General features: G+C 40.2%; 1 protein-coding gene across 2 annotated transcripts in view; it reads right to left on the bottom strand.

The window, feature by feature from the left end:
- frmd3 (FERM domain containing 3) overlaps positions 1-20,327 on the bottom strand; it is a 52,611-nt gene extending 32,284 nt beyond the window's left edge. For both annotated transcript variants that reach the window (XM_086030267.1, XM_086030266.1), the window contains exons 1-4: positions 20,055-20,327; positions 4,463-4,567; positions 3,807-3,849; positions 2,073-2,151 (exon numbers count right to left, since the gene is read on the bottom strand). In XM_086030267.1, coding sequence (XP_085886393.1) covers positions 2,073-2,151; positions 3,807-3,849; positions 4,463-4,567; positions 20,055-20,165 — 338 coding nt within the window. In that variant the 5' untranslated portion in view covers positions 20,166-20,327. The remainder of the gene's footprint in view (positions 1-2,072; positions 2,152-3,806; positions 3,850-4,462; positions 4,568-20,054) is intronic.
- Positions 20,328-20,606: the final 279 nt, after the last annotated feature.

The following is a 20,606-nucleotide window of genomic DNA, read 5'->3' as shown; positions in this document are numbered from 1 at the left end:
TCGACTGAAAATGACATCACAACTGCTCACGACGACCAATCACGGCTCAGATTTACAAAACTGGTCAGCCGTGATTGGTCGTTGTGAGCAGTTGTGATGTCATTTCCAGTCGACAGAAGACAAAATGGCCGCCCCCGGATATGGCGAAAAACGAGTACATTTTGCTGCTTCATTTCTATTTCACAAACGCAAAATTAATCCGAATGCCGTGTTTCAACTAGTGGGCCTGCTGGGAACATATTCTTGAAAAAAATATGTTTGGGTTGACTTCCACTTTAAAGGTGTACTCAATAAGTTTTGATGTATTTGACAGTAAAACTGACATTTCAGGTCAATTAAATACATTCTCTACTGTCTCTACAAAGATATTTGTTTTTACGCATTTCCGCATTAATTAGCTGCAATCCAGAGTGGAATACAAAAAACCACGAAGCACGCATTAATCATCCCGCAACACATCACATGACCTCAAATGCGGCTAATGTGAAAACATTTCCCCCACACCTTTTGTGATGTGAGGCTGCGACATAACATACACACGTGATGTGGAGTAACCCTGGAAACGGCTTGAATTTTAACGGCAGGCAGCGTGTCGCGTCACCAAGGAAATGACAGTGGCGCCGCGGACAGAGGATGCATTTGTTGCCACGGTTACTGAGGCGGGCGGGGCCTTCGCTCACTCCACGTGAATTAGATGAAGCATGGAGGAGGCAGAAGTATGACTATGTTCTGACTCGTGGTATTTTTGCTACGTTTCCAGCACCATCTTTCATACTAGAGTAGGCCGTTGTGGTTTGTAGCCAGATCAGCCCATTCTACATACACAAAAGCATCATTTTGTTCAGGCAAAGCAGGGGGGCACCCTTTAGGAGTACACGGAAACATGAAAGAAAAACACATTCTTTTTCATTCCTTCTTAGATTTGGAATTGTCACGTGTACTGCAAAGGATGTTTCTTTTGTGTTATTAGTGTTTATTTTCTATAGTCTGCCATGATTAGAATGTGAAAGGACACTGGAGCACATGAAGAAATGCCGCGCAAGCACAGGGAGCCAGGATTCGAACCCCCAACCTCAGAATTGGGAGGCAGATGTGCTTACCACTTTTTCCCGCCATGCTGCTCGTATCACTTTCATATTCTGTTATTTTGTTGGATGAATGGAAACGGGTGGACATGTTTATTGTACCTTCTCCCATGTAGTGGAATCTCTCACTATAGTAATTGGCATAGATAGAAGATCTTTTTTATGTGTGTGTGTGTGTGTGTGTGTGAAATAAATACCGGTAATAATTTTTAGACCAATTAGGTGAAACTTGAGTTTCCTGTAGGACACCTGAGAATCTCACACTTCACAGATGTTGGGAATCACTGCTCTAACCTATACAGTGGGTCCTCGGTTTGCAATGGTCCCAACATCACAAGGTGTGAAAATATGTTTGTCTCGGGCTAGAAGTGTTTTTTTTTATAGTAATATTTACTGCAATTATGACTTTGCAACCGCGTTAACACAGGTTAGTGAGAGATGACGACGCATCCCGTTGAGGGACGAATAAGGTCATAGGAATGGAACTCTGTCGTAAATCGAAGAGCCCCAGTACTTGCAGTTAATGGATATTTGCAGGGGTGGGCATTCCGTCAGACTGAAGGACGTTCATTTTGCTGACCATTGATGAATGACGGGACACCTTTTTAAAACGACGGGCCGATGAATGACGGAAGTGGGTTTTCATCCGTCATTGTAATGGCCACCGCGTAATTGTGTCCGTCTGTTTGTTCTTCTGTGGTCTTTTTGAGGGACCGACCGATGGGCCGAGGGACCTCTGACGGATTAACTGCTGACTGACGGACTGACGATTACAATTGAGTTCGTCACGGAAAATGACGGACTGACGAATAACGGACAGGTACCCTGGCCGTTGACGGACGACGAATGACGGACTGGCAACCTGCAGTAAAATGCCCACCTCTGCAAATTTGCTCCTGTTCAGTCCCAGGCAGAGTTCCCATATTTCCCCAGTAATCATCGACCCAATTGCCAAATAAAGCAGACATTTGTAAAGGGTTCTGGCACCTTGTGAGCTCCTCTTTGATTTTCATTGGCTCGTGCGGGTAGAATTTGACTCTGAAGCACATGGTGAAGGGCTGCAGAGCTGTGGAGATACACAAAACGCCAGCGCGCACACAAACAAATTGTGAACATTTTCTTGAAACTCACAGTTCCGTCCTTGTAATTATTGACACACGTCTACTGTTTTCTGTTTTATTGTGATGACACGATAATTGTGAATAGCGAACCGCCAATGGGACATTTGTACATAAAAATTGATATTAATATTGATAGTACAGGGTGACCCCCGCCCCCAAAAAAATGGGCCACAACTTTGAATAGACATCATTTCTTAAATTAAAAAAAAAAAAAAATGTAATCTATATATGGAATCAAATGCAACTTGGGGTATAACTAATTTATTGTGTTGAGAACATCACATTAAAACACTACACTCATTGGCCTTTACTTTCTTCAGAAAGCCATTTCAAATTTCCAAATCCAAATCTTCTTTCGGGGCCTGCTTTTTTGGGGGTCACCGTGTAGATTCAAATTGAATTGAACCGAATCAAATCTTTCTATAAAAAGCGAGTAAAAAGAGCAAAGAGAAAAAGTCATTTTAAATGGGACCCCCACGAATCTGGACAGATTTAACAGCTTTTAAAGGGGTGATCCTCAGCGGCATTATGTCACTGGGAAAAAAAGACCCGCACATAATACATAATACATGTTAAGGAATATGAAAGCCAAAATGCTACCCCCACACTCCCCTTTAAAAACATGAGCAGCTTACTGGCTGAGATGTTTTTTTTGTTTTTTTTTTGGCACATGTATGCAAATGTGACGTCAATGTCCGAAATAAAAATACGTCACATGTCCTCATTTAAGAGACAAGTCCGCCACAGGGAGAAGAAGACACGTCAGGACGACTCAGTGCCTCTATTTCTTTTCTCCGTTTTCCTCTCTCTCTCCTCCCCTGTCAACAGAGCTCTTCGTCTCGGTTTTCCAGACGTTCTTTCTTTCTTTAGCCACATTATCTATCAACGTCTTACATTTCCTCTGCCTCTATCTCAAGCTCTCGCGCTAATTCCCCGGCCGCATTGGTCCACCACTAATAGCCCCGTTCTGTTTTCAGCTTATAGCAGAACAGGAAGACCAGGCCGGCCATTAAAAGACGCCAAGAAGACGGGAAGGAAGAAAGAGAGAACAAACGGGAAAGAGGGTTCTTCCTCACACAGCGGCCAGAGGTGTTTATTTACTCAACTGCAGGTGGAGGAGGCATCTATTTGAAGCGAAGCGTCAGTTGTGGGGAGAGCTTTATTTTTTGAGGGTATCATTTATTTTTACACAGAGTTCACCAATACACTAAGTGTTAGATATTGAGTGATTAACATAATGACCTGTTACGATATCTGTCAAGTGAAGGGTGTGCGTTTATTATAAGGGAGGCATTTATTCGTAATATTAAACATTTTTTTCAAATGTCGACATTATCTTTCCATTAGGTTTTTCAAACGGTCAAGTTCAAAGAAAATCTAAAGGTTAATAAATGTAAATTAAAACGAAATAATACATTTTTCAAGTATAAAAAAAAAAAAAAAGCAAAAAATTGTTTTATGTACATTTTTAAAGTCATGCCAAAAAGTTGCAAACATCTTTTTTTTGCATGACTATATTTCATATCCATAAGTACTATATGGCGTAATCACATCCGTCCATGCATAAATCCATGCAAATGACACAAGACGGCGCACTTACATTTCATCTGTCGAACCACAGCTTTATTCGGCTCCAGCCAGTGCTTTGAAAAAAAAAAAAAAAAAAAAAAAAAAGGTTTTAATATTAATGTCACATTATTACATGCTGTTGAATATTACACAGTCACCAACTCAGTTCTACAACTCATCATTAACATCAAAAATATTCCAAAGCGCTCCATAGTTGGGGTGAAATATCACCTCGGCAGCTGTTTATCACCACAGGTGCATAATTTTAAGCAATGATGTATAGCACTTGGCAATGCTGAGCCTTCTGGATGTATTAAAGGAGAACACTTTATCCTTATGGCAGCCTCTTCATATGTATATATATATATATATATATATATATATATATATATATATATATATATAGCAAAGCAGTAATCAGAGCTAAGGGTGGCTATTTTGAAGGAATTTGAATATAAAGCATATTTCCAGTTATTTCGCTTTTTGGGGTGAAGTACATAACTCCACATGTTCATTCATAGTTTTGATACCTTCGGTGAGAGTCTACAATGTAAATAGTCGTGAAAATACAGAAAACGCATCGAATGAGAAATGTGTCCAAACATTTGGCCTGTACTGTATATCTTCCGCATATCCATGTAAGTGACATTATTTTAAAAGGCTAACATCAGCAAGTGTGAGGTTTACCCTCTGCTTCTCTGGATCCACATAGCGAATACCAAAGTAATCCTTCTCGAGGAGGTTGTAGTGATTACACACGTGGTCGAACAGGAACTGTCCCTTGGTGTCTCTCTAGAAAGAATACACAGTACAAACAAACAATATTTGAATTTATTGTACTTTTTTAAAAATTTTGCCCTTTAAAATACTTCACAGGTGTCTTAATACCATGCGTATGATATGCTTTTGTCAGAATTCCCCAAGGATCAAGAGTTACAAATTGTATGTTTTGACATTGCATTTCTGGCTATGGCATAAAATTGTGTTTAATTAGCAATATTGCGAAATCACAGGTGGATGCAGCATTTCAATACCAAGCCACTGGAAAACACTTGATTTAGCCATGTGGCGCTCGACATTGCCAAACACCAAACCACGTGCAAAAAGGCCTTTATTTTTTGAGATTAAAAGTCCGCTAGTTCGATTAATCAAGATAAAAGTTTGCATCATTTCTAGAAAATATTTAAATTTCCAAGATTAAACATCATATAAACACCAAAGACCAGTTAGCACACAAAATATGAAAAGTGAAATATGGTATTATTTAATTATTTATAAAGCAAAAGCACAAAAAGGAATCAAATAAGACAAAAAATATCAATAAAACTGACCAAAGTCTACGCAGCCTCAACTTCGATGCTGGTTATTAGATTTAATGTGCTTTTACTGCACATGACAGATGTTCACCGTGTGGATATCGAATATGTCATATAGTTCCTAACCCTAAGGGTCTGTCTGGCCTTGCGGCTTCAAGACTGGCGCTGACTTCCCAAATGGGAGTTCTTTTTGGCTCTACACCCAAACGCTTTGCTATCAAAGCTGACAAATGCCATAAAATCCACCCCTATTTTTTTTTTTTTTTTGTACGGCTGCCTTGTAATCCCAGCCAACAATTCCCTGCTGGCTTCAACTCTGCCGCGCAGTTCTACGATTGTAAATATCATAACAATGAGAAAAGCATCAGAAGCTTTGCGGTGGTGATTCATCGGTTGAGGTAAAGTAGTGCCAGTAAATACAGGCCGGATGTTCAGTCCATAAAGGCGATGCAGACACACAGAGAGCGATCGATAAACACTCTGCTCCTCACTCAATATATACTCATCATGTAAAATGCACGTGAGCAATACTAAAATGAAACGCACGACCCACTGCCAAGGCTGAATGATTAAGAAAAGTAGGGGGAAAAAAAATTGTGATAAGATAAACCAGACCAGTGATGAATGGCCCGCATTAGATAGCATAGCTTGAAAAAAAAGAAGCTTGAATTTGTTTGCAAAAGCACCACCCATTTGTCTGAAATGGCAGATTTAAATGGCTGACTTCCACTTCAATTTCATGCATTGCTCACTGAGATTTTTTCATGCGTCACTATTATGATACGTCCGCACAATTTTGTGACGATCGGTGAAGCAGATGCGGGGTGAAAATTCTTGGTTCCCTTCCATTAAAGTAGGAAAAATACACAATGGTCACTTGAGCTGGTAAAATACAAAATGAATACAAATGTACAGAAAATTAACTAATTAGAACACGGCATTTCGCGGAATTGGTCCGACAGAAAAGTGCCAGAGAAGCAGACTCACAAATATAACAAGGAAGAAAAACAAATCACCAAATTTTAAATAACTACAATCAGGCATTGCTTTGGAATTGCGGTCTGAGAGAACTGCATGTGGAAAAGCAGCCCCAGAATATAATTGAGTGTGAATCCGCCAACTATAACAAACGAACTAACCAACCCAATAAAATAACTTAACAAAAGCAATAATACATTTCAAAATCCAGCAACAGAAACTTAAGTAATGAAATTCAGGCATTGCTTTTGAATTGAGGCTTGAGAGAATGATGCCCCCCCCAGCCCCAAATTCTAACTGAGTCTCGTAAAACTCTCTCACTCACTGAAATAACCTGAAACTGGCAAAAGCAATGATAGATTTGTGTGGTCCGACAGAATTGTGCCAGACGCAACTAACGATGATCAAATTGTGACCCCGGGCAATTTGTGCAATAGTGAAGAAAAATGTGGCTCTTTTCAATACAAACCATGAATGTAAATTAAAAATTTGGTCAACAAAAACCTGTTTAACAGCTTTGTATTCCTTCCTTTTTTTTTTTTTTTTTTTTTAAAAACTCACAGTAGCCGATGGATACTTGTTTAAAAGGACAACGACAGAAAACCTCACTACGTCAAAATCGTCACACAGCGGAATTAGGTGATTAGGATGGAAATTGGGGGTGGCGCTCATTTTTCCGATAACACTGAAGCACGATACATATTTTTCTGTCAAATCTGTCTATGGTCAGCCCTGACTCTGCCATTTTTGTCACATCATGTGTCAACCCTCAAGTCCGATAACAATCAGTGTAGGGAGCGTGTCCTCTAACTGCTCAATAACCTGCTGATGGAGGTTGAATTTGTGCTCAGTTAAGCAGGACTGATTGATTTGAGTCCTCTGGGCATTCGCTGAGATTTACTCGCTCGCCGGGACACGCACTCAAAACAAAACAAAAACACACGCTCAGCTCCAGCGCTTTTGTTTTGCACTCACGTCACAGGAGATCTTTGTAAAGATAAAGGTGACTTTAAATGCAAACGTTACCCGTCATGACAGCTCGATTAGGCAAATCAACACATTCTTGCCTTGATTTATGCGCCATACAGTCTTGTGCAGTCATTTCTTTCCATGGTTGGCACTAATGAGTATCAACGTTGCAGAAATTGCAGTCACTTTATGCTCTTTTATTTTCAAAACTTTTTGGTAACTTTTGACCAAATGAGACTGCGAGTTTACCTCATGGTCGCTCATTGTACGTCTACCGTACTTCATACGAGAGGAGAGCAAATGAATCCATAAAACCCATCCCTAACTATTTCTGAACGATTCATTGAATCTAATTGCTTTTTGAGTATGTAAAGTATTCTAAACAATTAGCGGATGCCCGAGGGGATATGTTGTGGTGATCTCCACCCAGGCATTCCAAATCATCTTTGGCTCAGGCTCTGGTATTGGGTCTCATTAGATTGTGACAGATCGATACTCTAGGAACAGATTGCGACCAGTCCCTGTATATACAATTAAGCAAATCAATTTGTAAAAAAAAAAAATCAATTAAGTCAATAGAAACTTTCTAGTGGAAGCGTATTTTATTGTATTTAATATTGTTATTTTATTGTATTTAATGTAACAACACATTTTTAGCTTGTAAAGGTTATTTCTTTCAATTATATATCTATTAATATTTTAAATTGGATAGTGCATTATTATTATTATTATTATCATTATTATTATATGTACTTCATGTAAATAACATACTGGATAAATAAATTATTATTAGTAGTACTTGTAGTACGTAGTAGTAGTAGTAGTAGTGGTAGCAGTATTATGCATTTGTAGTAATTTTTGTACAAGTCAAATGTTTTATCATTATCTATTCTGACATTTTTGGACAAATAATAGACAATAAATGATTGTTATTTGTTTTTTTTATTAGGGCTACACAATATATCGGAAAAAATATCGATATCGCGATAATGGCTCGTGCAATATGCATATCGCAGACATGCAATACCATCAAGGGGAATTACAATTAATTAGCAAAGAACACATTGCGCTTGCTTTATTTTGCTGCATGAAAAAAATGTACTTCTTTCATTAGATTATAAAAATGTCAAATGTTAAATATCGCAATAATATCGATCGTCAACATCCATATCACCTACCGCATGTTTTTTTCCAATATCGCGCAGCCCTATGTTTTATACATTTCTAGAATGGGAAGGTGTACCTAATGAACTGTCTCTGTCCACATTTGTGTATTTTTGGTGCCATGTGTCCATCCTCATTACATATCTGGTCCGCCCCCCCTCCCCCACCGTGACAAGGTGTTAGGGAGCCGTGAAATCGGAAAAGAGAGGAAATGCAAGCACACGAATGCTGCCAGGAAGGCCGCAGACGGATCATGGTCACACTTGTCCTCGTCTCCGGGGGCAGATGCTCGAGGACGGACAACAGAGGCAGCGTGAGAGGCCGAACGCCACGAGAGGATTGAGACGGCGAGAAATAAAGGGGACGCTTGACTCACAGAGGAAGATAGAGTTTAAGAGTCCGTGTCATGTCCAACAAGAGCAAAATCCATTTTTAATATCGTCAAAGGCCTGGATATTAAAAATTAACCCGGTCAGTCTCTACATGAGCCTCACTTAATGATGGCAAAGTGCCCTTCTTTCTGGTTCACATAAACACAATTCAATAGAGCGCTCAGTGCATTGTGGCTTCAGTTTAACAGGAGCAAAGTATTGTACACTGCAGCATGTGTGTGTGTGTGTGTTTCTGTGTGCTCGACAAGCTTTGTGCAGCCAGCCACGTCCGGACGTCAAGCGATATAAAATAAAAGCACTTATGCCATCAAATATTCATTCCGGTGTGCGTCCTAAATCCGCAAAAACTCACAAAACATCAAGTATTGATGCTGGAATATGACCTCCGACCACATTGCATTTGCAATACAAATTCACTTAATGCAGTTTTTGGAAAAGAACCGAATATGGTCATAAGAATTATTGGCGATTAACTGCATATATAAGTGGACAGTTGCTAATTGGAATGACGAATGTCCGCTACGGGCCCCCACGGAAAATAACGGCAATATCGATAGTCCCGTGTTCAATCTGTATACGACAGTTCATCATGATGTCAAATATTCTTCTAAGTGGCAAAATCCCAAGCATTCAAACACTTCCAGTGAAATAGCTAACCGAGTACTGGGTCCAAAAAGGACAAAGTCAGTGCTGGGTTACTGTATTCATACCCAGCGCCTTGGGTTGAGGATTGAGGTCTAAAGAAATGGATTTATTATTTTTATTAGCAGCATTTTCTAAGAAGGAGAAATCACTTTGCCTTGTTACTACTGATCACCACAGCAAGTCCCTTGCATGATGTTTATTATTTAAAGTCAACCCAAACATATTTTTTTTCAAGAATATGTTCCCAGCAGGCCCACTAGTTGAATCACGGCATTCTGATTAATTTTGAGTTTGTGGAATATAAGTTATTCAGCAAAATGCACTTGTTTTTAGCCATCTCGCGGGGCGGCCATTTTGTCTTCTGTTGACTCAAAATGACATCACAACTGCTCACAACGACCAATCACGGCTGACCTGATTTCTGAATCTGAGCCGTGATTGGTCGTTGTAAGCAGTTGTGATGTCATTTTCAGTCGACAGAAGACAAAATGGCCGCCCCCGGAGATGGCTAAAAACGAGTAGATTAAGACTTATTCCACAAACCCAATATTTATCAGAATGCCATGTTTCAACTAAGTGGGCTTGCATAGAATAGATGCTTGAAAATAAAATGTTTACGTTGACTTCCTGTTTAAAGAGGACTTTTTAATGTCTTGTAGACAAACGGTGTCCACCAATCAGACGTAAAATTAAACAACCGAGTAAATCTTTTGTAAGCTGCCTATTTCTGAAAACGCGTCTTCGAGCGAGCCCTTCTTCACTTGAAAAAAACGATTATAGCCTAGGTAAACTTCAATCACTACTACATTACTCATCGACACACGGTTCACGTTTGGGTTTTGAAGCTGCAAGAGTGAATCATCGATTCATCACCTAATGTTGTGTTTTAGCCGCGGGTCTACGGTGTCATCACAAACAAGTCAAAGAAAAAACAAAACGCATTGAGCAGAAGTCTCAGCGACATCCTGCGGTTGTGTAAATCACTGCATGTATGACAGAAAACTTTCTATAGATCCGAAAGTAGTCCCAACAGTGTTCGCGGCCTTGTTTTGACCCAGGCACTAGGACCCAGGGTCGCGTGGCCCACTTAAGCGGCCGGTGTTGTTTAATTAATACGCATGTCAGCTCGATTATGACCCGGTCCTTATCCATTTTAGTCGTTTCTTCTCATGGCACGGCCCAGCTAATTGGCTCAATGTACAGCTGAACCTTCATAAATTATACAGACAGAGCGGGGGGGGGTTGAGGAGACTTGAGCCGCCGTGATGTTCATTGTGGGTAAACAGAAATGTCGAATACATGTGGAACAATTCTTTGAGCTGTTCAAGTCAAGTGTATTTGCTCACTTTTCTCCAACGCGCACAATCATTCTAAAGCCTGTTTGTATTCGGCAGCGGGTCGATCACGGCAACTTGAGCAGAATGCACCAAGGAGGCAAATCAATCCGTCAGGATGCGAGCGCTCAAAAGTCAGCAACAACCGTTCCCTTGATGTCTCTGCATCTCTTCCTATTTCACAGCACAGCATACACGCATAGCATTCGTCATTTCAGCTTTCACGTTTTGAAACGAAACTTGAGACTCATGTCCATTGGGTGCATTAAATGCTCTATCGGTGGAATGTCAAGCGGGATTCAAGGTTATGATAGTTTACGAAAAGCAAGGACGTTTGTAAAACTAAAATGGAAAAAAAGATTGTTGACAGAAGAAAATGAAAGTTCAAATGTTTTCGAGAAAAACTCCAAACTAACCGGAACTACAACTTAGGCTCCTAAAATGGACTAAAACTTTTATAATTAGAGTAAAACTGTTTTCATTTTAGCCATTTGACTTTGAGTCAGCATTTTTTCTAACCATGCGTCATAAGTAAGCGAGTGCTGAGAAGCATGCCGTTTGGCAGATGGCAAACCAGGGACGTACCGGGCCCATTATATGGCCCGGTAAATTTGGGATGGACCCCCGGTGCGCCCGGCAACCCGGTTGAAGACACATTTGTATTCTCAAGGCTTTTGATCCGACCTGAAATTTTCGTCTCTTTTCCGGTGTCTATTGTGTTTTATGTTAATTTATTGGTTCCACTTGTTGTATTATGGCCATAATATTGTTTGTATGTAAAGTGCTTTGTTACGGCGCTAGCTGTTTTTAAAGCGCACTATACATATAAAATTGCATAGTATTGTATGGTATACAATGGTATAGTGTTTGTGGCTAACACGTGTCTACTCTTAGCAGTACAATGATTTGATCCTTGCCAAAATGCCTGCAACACAACTTTGTGTGTTGAGTAACAGCAAACCGTCTTCTTCTGTTTTTCTTTTCACAGCACGGAGGACGATGTCTTTAGAGAGACATTGGAAGCTAATTTAGCTGTTTAGCGAATTGATCCGGCGCAAAGTGGCAGCGGCAAAGCTCATTTTAGCCACCCACCGCTTTATGGAATTCAAAAGTACCCCTCACATTATATGTAGTCATTCTTCTGGCAGTTAAAGCTCTCAAGTTTTTTTTTTAATTTTTTTTTTTTTATGAAGAATATTTGACTGCGCTGACTTGAGTTTGTCGAGTCTAAGTGGGTCACTCCGCTGGTGTTTGGAGCATTTGAAAAGATTCGAGTCCAGCCAAGGATGCAGGATGCAAATCATCCTCTGAGGCGACGCTCTGAAAGCTTCGGGAGCCAAGCTGAGGATCAAACACTGCAAGGAGCCAGGCTAAGATTATGGAATGTATCCTATTCATATTATAGTGACTCGCCTTGGAGATGACCTATGATTAATGCTAACGGACTACAGTCTTCCGGGAAGATTTTATTAGACCGTCAGTGGGAATTTGGCCAGCAACTAATCCGAGTTCATGACGTCAAAATGCTAAGTGATTATTAGAAAATCCTCATACAATGAGGTCAGTGCAGCTTGCTGTGGTGCCAATTACAGAAGCCGCGAAACCCGAGACACACGAGGTTACTGGAAACTGTAAAAAAAAATAAAATAAAATATGCCTTATTGAACGCATCAGTGGGAATAAGAGGCACCGACAAACAACAATGGAGGAGAATAAGCGTTTGCCCTTCTGAATTTACAAAGCGCCTACAGCAGGGGTGTCAAACTCATTTCACATTGTGCGCCACATACGGCCTCGGTAGGTGTCAAGTGGGCCGCACCGTTAAAATAATACCATCCTCAGCTGTAAATAACCAAAATATCATGCATTTCCTCTGCTTTGGTGTAAAGGAGCACAAGAACATAAGGAAAATGTTGAAATTTAACGGACATTCCTTTTACAAAACATTTCATGAAACACCTTAGATTTCCTTAGACAAATTCACTTTTATCATTCACATAAACGCATTGCAACTGATCCCACTGATTTAACAATTATAGTATTGAAAGATATAGTAATGCACTTTAAGATTAAACGAGATTCATAAAGAAAGGATTTTTTAAACAACGCTGTCTTCTACTCTGATCAAAACAGTACGCCCCCTAGCGGATGATTCATGAATTGCATCGTATTAAAAATACTAGTCCCGTGTTTGTCTTTTATGCATTTTTTTTTTCACTTTTAAATGATCCTGCGGGCCCGATCAAACCTCCTTGGGGGACGGTCCAGTACATACACAGTTCCCACATAGAGCATACCATTTATTGGACCAGCATCAGGAAATGGTACTCACTTGTAGTGTTGTCACCAGCTACTCTGTAAAGTGCACTACAGTATTTGGTTAACAGACGTCATTTGAACCATTTCAGAGGCTATTTTTAAAGATAGCAAACAATAATAAGATGTGGATCCCAAGATGACAAGAGTTGAGAACCACGGGTTTAAATGTAATGCTGGTGCCAACGAAGACCGTGCTGGGAGTGGTTAAGTGGGGCGGGGTCTGTAGCTAACCGATTGGGTTCCAGTTGTGGAAAGTACAAGAACTGGGAACAAAAAAAGATGAGTCGGAAATTTTAGATGGATGTGTTGATTTCTGGATACGAAGATTGCCTATAGGTTTCATCTTGGATCTTTTCTTTGAGGTTGAGGGTTCTTCGTCACATGACTCATTGGCTGTGCTGTAACCTTGTCCCTGTGTGGGAAAGGTAAATTGCCTCATCATCACTTGGAATAATAGCGGCACGCACACACACACACACGCACGTACACACTCACGCACACACGCAGTGAGTGCGTTGGGGTGGGGGTTGAGTTGGGGGGGGGGGGCTTCAAATGCATGCATACTGAGAGTGAGTTCATGGCTGGTCACACTGGCTAATAAGCTTAGAGTTAGCCATAAATTATCCGTTTATGGGGCAGGACTAGTTTCTACTCTAATGGAGAGCCATCCATTCCGCTTGCATTGCTGGCCATCACACCCCCACGCACGCACACACACACGCACACACACACACACAATTATGCACGTTTTCCAACTGGAGGTAATATGTGAAGTTCCTTTTACACTGCATGTAAAAGTTGACTTTTTTGTTGTTGTTTTTTTTAGCTTGTACGTCAACACGGGGAGGACACTGTCAACCTGGAAATGTCCCCTTTCCTATGTAATGTCAGAGGTCTCTTTTCAGATGCATGTTCTGTCAGCGGTTTCACGCTAAATGTTACGTTTTTGTCTGAACAAATTCAACTCAACAATTTTCCACCTTCTGATGTAATCTCAGAAGCTCCTTTGACACTGCTTGAGAAAATTGGCTTTCGTGTCAAAGGGTATTAGAGAAACTTGGAGACTGCACAAAAAAAAATACTGTTTGAGAATACTAGCATACCGTCAGTATGATGCAGTACAGTTGTACACAAACAACGATCACATTGTTAAAGGAATACTTCTCTTGAGCATCTTTGTAAAGGTAAAATCTGTGATACAGTTCTTTTAGTGGCTCTCACTGCCGTACCTAATGTAGTGTTAAGCCATTAAAGGTAATTGCAGTGACCACGGTGATTACCTTCAACACCGCAGGTGTCCTTGAGAAAGACCCTGAATATCAAGAGTTCATACAGTGCATGACAAATTTTTTGGTGTCAATCACATGCTTTTCTTGTTTGGATCAATAGTCTATTCTTGACACATGAAGGGCCTTTTTAAGAGAATAGCCTTTCCACTCTAATGGTTAATCCATTTTCTCACTCATGTTTTAATGTGCGTAGTAAATGAGTAACCGCGCAATGATGAGTTTGTCAGACTTCGCTATTTTGTATGCTTGAGGACAATGCACATTTTTCTTCCATTCTAACTATTGTCTTCCACTGAAAACATAACTTTAACAAATTCCAAATTCGAAATATTGACATTTCTTTGCAGAAAATGCCCCCCAAAAATGTCAAAATACCATCCATGATAGGTTAAAAGTTTTTTTTTTGGTCTCTTAATTTTTCCAGAACTGTACATCGTGCCATCCCAATTTCTACTCTGAAACCCATTTCTCTTGCCTTTACATTGCAACTACCGTGCAAAAGTAAAAGTCTGTAAATAGATTACGGCTCTTGATTTGATGAGCATCAAAGAGACAGCGGGCGAGTATGACGGGAATAGCGCCAGTCCGGCTATTTTTAACTTTCTCCACACAATTCCGAGAACTGCGTCGCTGTTGCATATCGTCTCTGTCCTGCGAAAAACACTAATGTCCAATTTTTGATTTTTTGATTTTTTTTTTTTTTCTAATGTTCATGTTAACGCGATGTCTGTAAAGCGTAAACACTATCCGCGTAAAAATAAGATAATTGAAACAAATGGAGATAAATGTTTTTCACATGACAGCGACGATATGTCTTTGCAACAGCCTGACACACATACACACACACACACGCAGGCACACCCACGCGTACACGCGCAGAAGTCTCATAAAAGGCAAATGAAGTGGGAAAACAATCCCAACATCGTAATTTACTTTGCTGTAATAGATGAATGATGAACTGATAAGGTGACCCGCAGGAGGCCTGCAACCCACAAATGATAGGCTCATTACGGTGCCATATAACTATACAGCCCATTTATCTGCTCGTAACAGTACTTGTAATAACAACAGCTCAAGCACAGTTCACAAACTCATTCACAAGCACAAACTCACATCCTCGATGTGACGTTGAATAGAGGATCTGGCGGGTCACAGAGACAACATAATAAACTATAAGAATAAAGTCATATCATGGGAAGAATTGTGTTTGATAATTATGAGAATAAAGTAACTATCTAGGGATGTAACGATTAAATCGAAAATGGATTCATCCTGATCAATCGATTAATCGATTTAATTAAATCGAAATCCAGTTGACTATATTCTTCTAGAAAATGATGTCTTGAAATGTATTTTCATTCCGGATGCATTGCACATTTTGAATGTATGGATCAAATTATGCGTTTGCGCCAAACATCATTGCGTATTGAACGACACTAGTGCACAGAGACAAGCGTGGAAGCCATTTTTGAAAAATCGAATCGAATCAAAAATCGGGAGCTGAAAATCGAAAATCGAATGGCAATTCGGGCTTGAGCGAATACATCCCTAATATACACAGTATGTAACGAGAATGAATATGTAATTTTACTGAAAAAAAAAAGGATTTCACAAGGATAGTCAAGTCAAAATGACAAGGCTAAATGTTTTGCGTGAGCATCGTTGGGTTTTCAATTCATGTATTATAGTTCCAGATTCATTACTATATGAAATATTTTTGGACATTTGTTTGCTAAAATTCAAACTCATTTTCATACGTGATTGCATGCCATTACGGTCATTTAACTTCTTGAAAATAACATTTCCCTCACAATATTTTCTCTCGTCATTCTACTTTGTCGCAACAATGCATTTCCAATGCCTTTGTCTGACCCTCACTCAGACGCAGTCCCCATGCAAAAAGCATCACCGACAGCTGACGGGTGTCAGCCGCATGAGGAACACTGATCTCTCTTAATTATACATGATGTGTCACAGACACGCCGGGGGACGGAGACCGAGAGAGCGGCGAAAAAAACGATAGGTAGAGCAAGAGAACGTGAGGAAGAGGTCGAGGTTAAAAAGGGAAGAGAGGGAAGGGAAGAGAGGGATGGGATGAAGAAGGGGAAGCATGCATTCTCAAGACGGAGGTGAGGTCAACCGCGTATTGATCTCCGCTTGTCTCTCCTGTAGTACCTACTTGTCATACATGACATGCCATGCATGACATGACCTATAGTATGTTTACAGCGGTAAAAGTAGTAGTAGTCAGAAAGAATTGTCAAGACGGAAATAAACAACATACAACTCTCAGCCACAGTGCCTCCCTCGCGCGCATGTAAACAAAACTAAATGTAAAAATGAAATGCGGGAGGACACAAATTTTTAACGCCATAGTGCAAAGTAAAGGCACTCGAGAAATAACGACTATTTTGGAACAGATAAGAAAGGAAAAGAGGCATTGTCGGAGACTTCAACTTCAGAGTCCCATCTGAGGGAGTGACATCATGTATGTGTCATGTCGTCTGTGCGTTGACGACTCACGTGTCCATATGATAATACATAAACAGCAATTGAGGGAGGAGAGAGATTGGCGTTTTCAAGTTGGAAATACAGTCACTATTTTGAGTTTGTTTCAGCTAAAAGCCCCAAATATTAAGGTTTGTTGCACACGTGCATTTTCGGTTCCACGTGATGTGTTAAACTAACACATGTCATTTGTTTATACTTGAGGAAAACATGACATCGGCTTGATACATTTTAATCATGTGCAAACGATGTACATTTTCGAATCAGGTAAATCCAAAGGATCTTTTTTTTTCAGTGCGTACTGTCAACAGAGTCTTTTCTAGCATCGATAACTTGACGTAAAAACACCCTGAATAAATAAATAGGGTATCTCATCTTCTATTAGGCCAATTTACAGATGATTTACAATAATCACCTTCTGTGGAGCAGCAAAATCTCCGGCCAAAAAGGCGACACAGTCATCATACATCTGCGCTACACCGAAAAAAAATGCTGTGCATCATTTACTCAATTTTTAATTAAAAAAAATAATAATCTTAACGCTTAAAAAATCTATCTGGATTCAGATGATTTTATTTTGTGCAACCACTATAAAAAAACTATATAAAATTGTGTCAATTTTAACCATCATTTACTTCCGCGTAGGTGAATTCATGAATAACGTACTTCAAACTGGCAGTGATTCACAATTTACAGTCAGTTTTCTTTCAAACAAATCCACCAGATGTTTCCATTTTCTCATCAGGAAAAAAAAAAAAGTGTAATTATTTCACACTATATTTCCCACACCGACATTTAAGCCTGTTTTGAACTCTGTTTCTACCCCAAAAAAAAAAAGAAGCAGCAAACAGTCTCTCTGAGGATGCTTTCTGCATGTTGTAAATGAGTTCCCCTGCGCAGCGTTAATTGCTCTGACGTCACATGGACAACTGCGTCTTTAACGACGATTCCAATCGACCCTGGCGTGCGGCCGCTCCGAAATGTTGTGCGCAACACTATTAGGAACAGTTCTCGGTGTGATGCAGTGCAGTTAAGACACCACTGAATTCCACCGCGCACACACAGATAGTGTTTGACGCGATAAAGGACTCAAAGGCCGATATTAATGACACTTGTGTGCCGCACACCATTTCAGCGTGTTGTTTAATCTGCTGACACCTTCTGCAATGCGTGCGCCGACCGACCCGCGTTATGGAAAGAAAGTTGAAATTAAACCGGTGACAAGAAAGAGAAGTGCTGCTGCTTGCTGTTGTGAGTGACTTAGAGGAGGAGGCGCAGCAGGTCATGAAATATGCACGGCGGAGCACGGGAACAAGCTCACAGCAACACTGGCAACACAAAGCCATTAAAACAGTACACTACGGAAAAGAAAAGGAAAGAAAAGAAAGAAAAAGAAAAGAACACGAGCAGTCAGCTAGAACTATACAAGTCCATTTCCATCTTTGTCGAATGCCTCTAAAGTCACATGAAACTTTTTCTTTGCCTTTTTTTTTGGGGGGGGGGGGGGGGGTGATGGAGCAAAGGGTGTTAAAAGACACCGAAGAAAAAGACGCACAAGAAGTTACGTAAAGTAAGACGAGTATGGAGAAATGATGTTTTACACTTGGGGGGGGGGGAGAATTTAAAACAGTTACCAAGGTCCGAAAGGTCTGTGACATTTTGTGTCAAAAGTATAAAAAAGTAGAATTACAGCACACTTTATATCCACGCTGGTACAAACTGCTCCGCTTTCTCTCAGGAGTAGATCGGCGTCCAGATAGCAAATGAATGACGCTTGTGTGAAGCCAACATTGGCTAATTTGACCAGATAAATATTCATTTATTGCGATGGCTACTTTATTTCAGTTTGCACAAGGACTAGGAAGCATTTTAATCCACCAGGATTGTATTTTTGGCAACAATGTGACACAGGATTATTTTTTTTTTGTGTGTGTAAAAAAAAAAAGGTCAACACTTTAAAGCACTGGTAAGCAAAACTTTACGGTAAAACTTTTAAGAGTTAAAGCAGCCAGAGGTTCCCAGATAACATTTTAATAGATTGGCAAATAAGTGTACGTAATGTGAAATGTCAAATGTATGTGAGTGTAAAGTTGTTTGAGCAGCAAGCCGACACATTATGATGTAGCTAGTGCACTGCATTTACCATTTTAATTAAATCGGTTCAGATAATGGATGCATGGATGGATTTTTCTTCTGTTGGACTTTTTTTTTTCCCGGATCGATGATAGACGGACTGGCGGAGCTTTGATGTTTACTGACGGAAGCGCGGTCAAAATAACATGACGGGCTGACCGACCGACGATCAAAGCTTGGTTAGGCTTGAAAAATTGACGGACAGACGATTGACGGACCGGTACTCAGGCTGCTGACGGAAACTTTAGAAAAAATGCCCACTTCTGCAAATCAGCATCTTGACATGCCAAAACTTTGAGGTGGTGGACGAGGAGAAGTCACTCAGACAAATAATTCAGACAAACATGCAAGGAATATTTGGGAGAAATTGAACTGTTGTGGACATTGACAGAGTCTTAAAACTTTGAGTTTTGATCATGACAAGTGGGAGCAAAAACTCAAAAAGTGTTGTGGTTATATTGTTATCATGTTTTTCTACATACATAATTCCCTGACAGTGTCAATCAAAAGTCAATGCTGTCATATATGGCAGATTGTTTTCATACAGCTCTCTCAAGCTGTCAAACAGATTGTGCAAATGTGCAGGTGTATTGAATCCATCGTGAAATATTAAAATATTGTAATAATCTAAAAAAAAAAATATTTAATTGGACCCTCACTAATAATTCCCAATTTTATAAAATCTGAACCAACAATAAATCATCATATGCACACACAGATGTTTGGACTTCACTTTGATTGATGGCAGCCCAAATAATAATAATAATAAAAGTTATTAAAAAATGATCATTATTATTATAAATTATTATGATTATATAAATTATTATGATGATACAATTGATAATAATAATTAATTTATTATTATTATTATTATCATTATCATTATTATTATTATTATTATAATGACAATAAAAGTATAAATAAGCCTGATTGCTATCAACACCTCGTCCACCACGCCCATGGAGCTCCACCATTGCTGTGCTTAGAGACAAACTTCCGACCTAACTTCTCTCTCCCCACACACATGCATTTCAGCACGTACACGTAAATAATTGCTCACCCGTGGGGTCCTTATTTGATGTAATTATGCATTTTTGAGCTGCACGTGCATTGCGCTGCACCAGAGGCAAACAACACGTTATGTAAAACCACACCGGTACGCATTGAGCGTGTGTGCAAAAGCGGGCTCTCCCTCAATCTGCTCTACCCATTGTGACGATGCCTCCCGATACCTGGATGCTGCAGGAGATCTCCGAGTCGTCCAGCAGGCGGATGGTGCACGGGATCTCCTGGTGGTTCTCCAGGGAGCGGATGCTGGGGCTGCGAAAGCGGAGCATTTTCATCCTCGTGTGAGGCTCTGACGCGAGGCTCCACGCGGCATGTCAGCGCATTGCGAGACTGTCGGGATGAATGGACAGATGCAGGAGGAGGAGGAGGAGGAGGAAGAGCACGATGGACAGATGGAGCATATCTGCTGCCCACAGCTGCAGCACAGACCGCATGGACTCAGCCTCTCTCTCTCTCTCTCTCTCTCTCTCCGTCTCTCTCTCTCTCTCTCTCTCTCTCTCTGTCTCGCTGTATATACAATTTAAAGGGCCCCTGTACAGAACACGATGTCATTTGGAATGTGTGACGTCACATTGACGTAGTCAGAAAAAAATGGCCAAATGGCTACTTCATTAGAATGTGACAAGAATGAATGATAGTATTTCTGAGGGATTTTTGGGGGACGGGGGGGTTGTACATGCTAAGTGAATAGTAAACCGAACAGGTAAAAAAATAAA

The sequence above is a fragment of the Filicampus tigris genome, chromosome 5 (assembly GCF_054856515.1).
Source record: "Filicampus tigris isolate MCC_2025a chromosome 5, RoL_Ftig_1.0, whole genome shotgun sequence".
Classification (NCBI taxonomy): Eukaryota; Metazoa; Chordata; class Actinopteri; order Syngnathiformes; family Syngnathidae; genus Filicampus; species Filicampus tigris.
Note: the sequence above shows the minus strand (reverse complement) of the source record. Positions and strands in the feature narration are given on the sequence as shown.